General features: G+C 37.4%; 1 protein-coding gene across 1 annotated transcript; it reads right to left on the bottom strand.

Annotated features, from left to right (window-relative positions):
• Window positions 1–717: 717 nt before the first annotated feature.
• LOC134794314 (coiled-coil domain-containing protein 149) lies at window positions 718–5805 on the bottom strand. Its single transcript, XM_063766079.1, has 7 exons — window positions 5653–5805; window positions 5325–5567; window positions 4938–5117; window positions 4145–4417; window positions 3491–3569; window positions 2830–2968; window positions 718–1774 (listed from the first exon to the last, which is right to left on the bottom strand). The coding sequence occupies exons 1-7, from the start codon at window positions 5719–5721 to the stop codon at window positions 1372–1374; spliced, it is 1386 nt and encodes a 461-aa protein (XP_063622149.1). The 5' UTR covers window positions 5722–5805; the 3' UTR covers window positions 718–1371.
• Window positions 5806–7721: the final 1916 nt, after the last annotated feature.

Genomic DNA, 7721 nt, shown 5'->3' with positions numbered 1-7721 from the left:
TTTCCATCCTAACAAGTTCCATTTCGTAAATCGAAGCAATATAAAGAGATTAAACCAAAGTGTAATCTTGTTTAAAAATATCCAGAGTTTATTATATACTATACAAATGTATTGTAAAGGAACTATTTTTATAATAATCTTAAGCAATAGTTATACTTAAAAGAATACGATGTCCCGATAACTTTTTTCGAATTTTGAACTCTTAACAGTTTCAACTCATCTTATAAGTGTGATTGATGGGCGTTCAACGGGTTAATTATTTATAGCTGATTTATATAGTAATATCTTGATTGGTGGTATAATTATGAATTGGCCGCCATATATGTCGGGATAACCTCAAATTTGTTATTCAGTACCTATATGAGTTAATTAATTTGTTGTTTAAATTATTATTAAGACTGAATGCTAAAGCAGAATATTTCACTAGGACGAAATATTGTATGCGTCACTAAGTATTTACAATTATTTTATCCTTATATTTCATTTATAAAATTTTCAACAAGTATTTAGAATATGTTGATCCTACAACCCTATTTGCTATAATGATGATGATTTGCTATAATAAGAATTTATGTATCATGGCAATAAGAGCCGTATTACTGAAACGTTACCTTATCCAAGTGTATCTTATTATATTCTTTTATAGGTTGTACTAATATTGATTATGATTATACATAATACATTATTTTACCTAAAGTGTTTTATTAAAACTAGGGCTGCCCATTTCAATATATTTATTTTAATACACAACAAAAATCTTATACTAAGAATAAAATTGGACTAGATATACAGATAAGGAATGTTAATGATATAATAAAATTTTAACAAAACTATAATACCTACCTAATATTCCGATCTTTGGCGTATCGTAAAGGCTCATATTTTATAATTTGACTAGAATTATTTTCAATCTTGTCATAATATACTAAGGTGAAGGTTTTTTTTAACCCTTTGACGGCGCTCGGTTACAGTGCAATATCAACCTTCGTGTATTACGATAAGGTTTACAATGGCGCGTTGTATACATATAATAGGCGTGACGATCAACAGGGTTAACACTTTCGCAACCGGGCAAAAAACGGCGCACTACCCCAGAAACCGGTCGTCTATATCTGCGTACAAAACAACCCGCTGGGCGGGTTGTCCGGCATCTGAGTAAAGTTTACGAGTGCCCGAGAGTCGGGTACGCGGTGTCGAATGTGTTAAGTGTAAGTACCATAACTATTTCATTATCACCATTTTGATTGAACCGTTACTTAATGTTTTCCTTGTAAAGATACAAGGCAAGGCCTTGGGCAAGGGTTATGCATAATTGCATAGTTCAATCCGTTTTCCACGGTATAATTTATGTAACTAATCCATTAGATGATTTTATGAAAGAGTTGGAATTTCTGCAATATTATCACTATTACTAGAAGCTTTAATTTCAGCCAACGCTTCTTTAACTAGCTCCTCTAATTCTATTGGCAAAACAGTTTTGGAAGTCATCTTTCTATCTTCACCAACATCAAATTCATAGTTGCTCCCTGCGTCATCAGAAGAGCTATCAGTACATTTAGCATCATTGTCACTGTCTGACGCTTTATTTTCCACATCTCCTCTCTCATCGTCATTATATTTTTCTTTAGAGTCCTGAGATTTTACGGATGCGGTGTCGGCATCTGCGCAGAATTCGTCAAGTAACATCTGTGATGGAAATATGGGTATGTATTTCTGTCCATCGCACCAGTTTTCCAATGTCTTTTCCAATTCTGTAATACGATTTGCTAGTATCCTGCAAAATGGAAAACGTAATATGATTATTATGATGACACATTTTTATTACACTACAGTGGCGCCCGAACAAGCGCATTTTTTATGCTTCAAATCTGTAGGAGCATTTTGTTGCTTGCTGTCTCTACTCTACGGCAAACAGGAAGCGCTGAGTTTTGATGAACTTATAACCTCTTGTCTGTGTGTGATTAGAATCATGACCGAATTTTTAGTTAACTTTTTGCATTTTTTTTTAGAGATTTTCTGCTCTATAAAGCACAACCATGGCGAGACGACTTGCGGGCGCAGCACGGTTCCATTTTTATCGCCTATCACTATGCGCGTCCCTTTCGCACTTACATACTTGTTAGAGTTGTTAGAACGTGACAGGCATGGTGACAAGCGATAAAAACGCGACCGAGCTACGCCGCCTGGACTCATTTTGTGGCGATTGGCGGGAGCATGCACAAAGCCGGTGACAAGGCTTAAATTACATGAGTCTCCAACGCAGACTGTACATACATATGAAAAGACGAAACGCGAAGTCTTTTTCAACCTGACTTGGACTCAATACCTGTGGGGCAGTAGAGCGATAAAACTGTGTGGGGGGAAGGATTCCTGAGTATATTCCAACACGTGGAATAGGTACCCTTACAGAATTTGCGCTCCAGCGAGATCAGTTGAGCGGCTCAACTTGATCTGGGTGTCGTGAGGGAATCGATCTAATGGGATTTTTGTTGCTGGTTCGTTACATCTAAAGCCTAGCATTGAGATCCAGCAAGAAATTCAGCTTGTCCCGACCCGACGACTGTTATGGCTCGGCCACGACATTGCGCGACAGGCAACGGCGGCAACCGTAGGGGAACGAAAGGTCCGATCGCTGTGTCTCGCTCCAACCTATGGTTGCCGCCGCCGCCGTAGCAAGTCACGCAATGTCGTGGCCGAGCCATCGGAGTGACTCGGCTCTACTAAGAGCGGTAACAAACACTTTATAAGGCTTAGGTCCTGCGAACGCCTTTGTTGCGCGATACACCTTACTTACCAAACTAAAATAATTATCAATTATTTTGAACTCACTGATTAGTTTTCCTCTGATGCTGTAGAGCTATAGACTTATCATTGAGGGCCTCAAAAAGGCCTAAACAAATAGACTTTAGTTCTGCCGCTGAAGTTCTTTTGAGGCCAGTTTTTGAGTTCACTTCCAGGTATTCTCGAACTGAAGAAAATAAGTTATATTTAAAATTATCCATCGCAATAACATCATAGATACAATGAACAATGTATATCCAGGCCGCGTAGCCAACATGCCAATCGTTTACGCTTCGTAGCGATCGAAACGCAACTGTCACTGTCGCACTAATATGAAGGAGTGATAGAGAGACACAAAGCGTTTCGTTGTCGAAGCGATAGCGATTGTCACCTTGGCTAGGCCGGCTGATTGATAAATGGTTTTTATACATGTGATTTTCGACCATATCACAATCAATATAAAGTCGAGATTTAAAATTAACCGGCCAATAAAATGTTTCTGCTGGTATATTATAAACTTAATAACTATAACGATAAAGTACAAAATCGAATGTAGGTAAAATAAAAACCATCTGTAAATCACAAACTTCTTGAGCAATTGACCTTGTAGGAACGTACATAAAGGTACAGACGAATTATTTAGTGAATTTAAATTTTGTATTTAGCAGGGATGTCTGTCTGTCTAACAATAAAATTGAGTATACCATACCTTGTTTTTGAGTCATAACATCCGCAAATCCTTTCGATAAGCTAAATGAATTACTGTTATTCCTGTTTTCAAGCAATGCCTGCAAACAAATGATAACATGAAATCCAACATTAGGTACTTCCTGCAGATAAAACCATCAGTTTGCCACTAATGGCCGTTATACAATTCAAATCTAATTTTGGAAAATCAACTATAAAATTGTGCGTATAAGGCTGAGATTTCATGATTTACTGCAAATTTTTTATCAAAACTACTCTGCACAACCAGCAGCAGCTATTGGAAGATCCAACAGAGTGTTTATTGATGGTGCATTTCTCCGCTTACCCAACTTCGTCAAGCTAAATGTGCGAATTCCTTTGTCTTATTCAGACTGAATGATGAGATGAACGGCGAGAGAGAGGTATGGAATAAAAAGACATGCTGCGCTGGCCCCAAATGAATGGGATAAGGGCAAGCGAATGATGATGACCTTTGTCTTATTCCAAGTGTGTCCATGTTAGTTGTCATTGCATGCTTGTAAATGTACCATCAGAGGCCCTACCGCGAAAAAGTAAACGTCCTTATATCTGCCTAAGTTCCGGCAGATAAAGATATTCCGTGTTTTATTGCGGTTTGGCCTCAGAATTATCTTAAAGCCAATAAAAGTATTTTCACCTTATATTTTGTTAGTGTCCTTTTAATAATTTCCTTTTCAACTTGCAGCTGGGTTATTCTCTCGTGGAGGTATTTGTTTTCCATCACCAGGGCGTCTAAATCCACCACTGGTTTTGGTGCACTGTTGTCTTGTTGAGCCTTGACTCTGTTAGCTAGAATGAAGCTGATCTGGTGGTTCAATCTTTGCACTTTGTTTTTGTAGTAATCTCTGTCAGCAACCAGCTCTTCTTTTTCGTCTAAAGTGGCCCGATAGTCGAGGTGGATTTGTTGATACTGTTTTAGATAAACAATTTTGATTATATAGTTGGTCAAGCAAATCTTGTCAGTAGAAAAAGGCGCATAATTTAAATTTTCTATGGGACGATAACCCTTCGCGCCTACATTTTTTAATTTTGCCGCCTTTTTCTACTGCCAAGATTTGCTTGACCATCTATAGTTAGAAATAAATATAAATCAAAATATTTACATGAAAAAATTTAAAAGTTAAAATTTGAAAAATAAAATCTAAACTTGTTGTAAAGTAAAATATTATAATGACAATGTTACATGTTATAGATAGGAAGGGTATGAAAATAATGTAATGATCAACATAAGTGTTAGTATTGCGAGTCCACATGCAGATTGATAAAAACCTTTGAAAATTCAAAAACCCCTGGGATTTTGTTTTTTTTTTATGCCTGGGCTCGAGGGGTTAAGTGCAAATACTACCTAAGACTTAGGGTTATAAAAACGTAACATAAGTTTCTGCACAAATTGCCTAGATATCTAAATGATTTTTATTAAGAATATTTACCTTTTTCTGAATTTTTTCCAGATCTTGGACTAATTGTTCATAATCATCTGGAGTGTAAGATAGAGCAGTAGACTGTTTTCTATTACCTATGTTCTCAGTGGAGTCTGTCTTTTGTAGTTGTTTTCTCAATGCAATTATATCCCCTGAGGCTTCTTCCAGTTTACTTCTGAGGGTTTCCACCTGAAATATTTATAATAAGTACTCCTGAAGTATCAATGAAGTATTATCATAGCATGAATCACAGTTTTGGATTCCCAGTTTTGAATTTTTCCCTTGCATAAGGAGTGCAGCATTTGGAGTCTTAGTCTGGCGGCCAAAAAGGATAAGAAAAAAATTAAAATGAGGGCTTGGATCTTTATGATTAAATTACTAAAAACCAGTAATTACCTCTAGTTTGAGCATGTCATTGAGATCTCGTGTCTTGGCGAGTAGCTCGCCACCACTGATTGTGTATGTGGGGGTGAGCCTGCACATGGTACTGCTCTGCTGGTGCGTCGTGCTTCGTACGCACTTCAGCTGCTCTACCAACACTTTGTATTTATCCCTCTCCATACTGCACTTGTCCAACTCTTTACCCAATATTGAAAGTGCATCGATTTTACTTTGCAGTTTGCTTTTCAGAACAGAATTCTGAAATAAATACGTTTTTTTACTGGATTACACAAACATATTTCTACTATTTGCATGATTATATGAAAGTGTCGATAAAGAATACCTCTAAGATGTAATCATCCAGTTGTTGGTCTTGGAACTTGACTTTGGAATTCGCTGCTTTAGTAAACATCGTATGTTTATCTGATTTTTGGTAGAAAGCCTGACGTACACAAAATCGATAGTTGGTTCGAGTAGGTAGGTATTTAGTTCTCACACTTTTTTCTGAATCACCTTCCTTTGTAAAATAATATGTTATAATTAATGACACCCAATCGTGTGTATTTTCACGTATCGCGACTAATTTAATATTAAATTGATTAAAAACTTTCCCGCGAATCGAATTGCATTTTTTAAGTTCGCGCTCGGCTTGCGTTTGACCATAGAGTCCACAGACTAACTTCAAAGATTGTTGGATTCAAACGTCAAATTCAGCGCATCTTGCCAAGTGGTTAAAGCCGTAACACACTACCGCACCGCACCGCGACCTTGAAAAAAATTAGCATAGATTCATAAAATGATCGCAAATTCGCAAAAATTCAATAACGCCTGCATAATTATATTGTCTATAAAATACTAGTCTATATTTCCCATAGAAGGTAGGATCGTATACAGAATGACTCATGAGACGTGAGCAGGACTAATCCTGCACACTCAGTAACTGATAATTGATCGATCACCGTCGTATTTAGGTGAAACAACCACACTTTTTCCTATTTTTTAACTTTTTGGTGAGGGCAAATTTAATTCTCAACAATCATGGTCACCCTACAGGACCTAATTAATAAACATAAAACCTCTTTAACCGTAATGGCATTTGATTACGAAGAAAATAAACTGTCAAACTTGAGTGAGATACGAGTTTTCAAAAGTAACCAGGCCCCAATTTCACCACGGTGACAGGTGCGACAATTGTAAAATCACTGTTGCTGACGTCACAGGCATCCATGGGCTACGGTTACCACTTACCATCGGGCGGGCCGTATTCCTGTTTGCCACCATCATTGTATTATTTAAAAAAACTTTATTATATCGGAAATAAACAGATATTTCTTTTGCGAAGTTTCTGACAATTGTCAAGATTTAGAAGAATTGTAGGTAATTCTTGACAGGTAATGAGTTATATGTCGGAATTTCGCGACAATTGTAGTGTTTCTTGTGACAATTGTCATAAACTTAGCAAGAGAAATATCTGTTTTTTTCCGATATAATAAAGTTTTTTTTAATAAAACAATGATGGTGGCAAACAGGAATACGGCCCGCCCGATGGTAAGCGGTAACCGTAGCCCATGGATGCCTGTGACGTCAGCAACAGTGATCTTTTACAATTGTCGCACCTGTCACCGTGGTGAAATTGGAGCCAGACCGTGATGACAGTAATGACATTCAATTTGACACAGAATATCGGTAGTTTAGTATTCTAATTTTGGGGTGACCATGCATGTCGTAAAAAAATTAATAACTTTTTTTTTCAACACGACTAGAAAATTAACGTTAACCTCACTAATACTGATACGAAACAGTTGCTTATAATAAAATTAACGATATGCGCAGTGTAAGTCCTGCTCACGTCTCCTGAATCATCCTGTAGAAGTGGTATACGCGTGCCTCCGTGAGAGACAAAACATACGCAAATGCGACACTGTGATTGGTCGAAATTTATTTGTTGCCCACCATTATCCATACAAAAAAAATGGTGGGGAACAAAAAATATTTGAGACTGTGATAAGGACAAACAATAATAGCGCTTTCTCTGCTACTCCTACTGAAAGATACGTAAAACTATCCCGTTCTGTCAGTTATCCCCACCACTCATGCCCAATCCAGTTTAATACTAGATTCATGACATTTCCATTTTAGTAAATCTTGATTCTAAAGGCCGTAACACACTATCGCACCGCACCAAGGTCATTGTGCGACGCACCGATAAGTAAGAGCGAGAAAGAGATATCGTTTTCTCGCTCTTACTTATGGGTGCGTCGCACAATGACCTTGGTGCGGTGCGATAGTCTGTTACCACTATAAGATGCAGCTTATGTGCAGATACTGGCAACATTAATGGTTGGCATGAAGTATCAGTGTAACCAGGCCATAAAATCCAAAAAAAAAAATTAAGTGTCAGTCAACCACGGG

The sequence above is a fragment of the Cydia splendana genome, chromosome 10 (assembly GCF_910591565.1).
Source record: "Cydia splendana chromosome 10, ilCydSple1.2, whole genome shotgun sequence".
NCBI classification, from domain to species: domain Eukaryota; kingdom Metazoa; phylum Arthropoda; class Insecta; order Lepidoptera; family Tortricidae; genus Cydia; species Cydia splendana.
This window is presented reverse-complemented; position numbering and strand designations above follow the sequence as displayed.

Coding starts and splice junctions, on each gene's coding strand:
- LOC134794314 (XM_063766079.1), bottom strand. CDS start 5,721: ATGTTTACTAAAGCAGCGAATTCCAAAGTCAAGTTCCAAGACCAACAA. Junction 5,118..5,324: donor ATGACATGCTCAAACTAGAG/GTAATTACTGGT, acceptor TAAATATTTCAG/GTGGAAACCCTCAGAAGTAA. Junction 4,418..4,937: donor TGGAAAAAATTCAGAAAAAG/GTAAATATTCTT, acceptor TATCTAAAACAG/TATCAACAAATCCACCTCGA.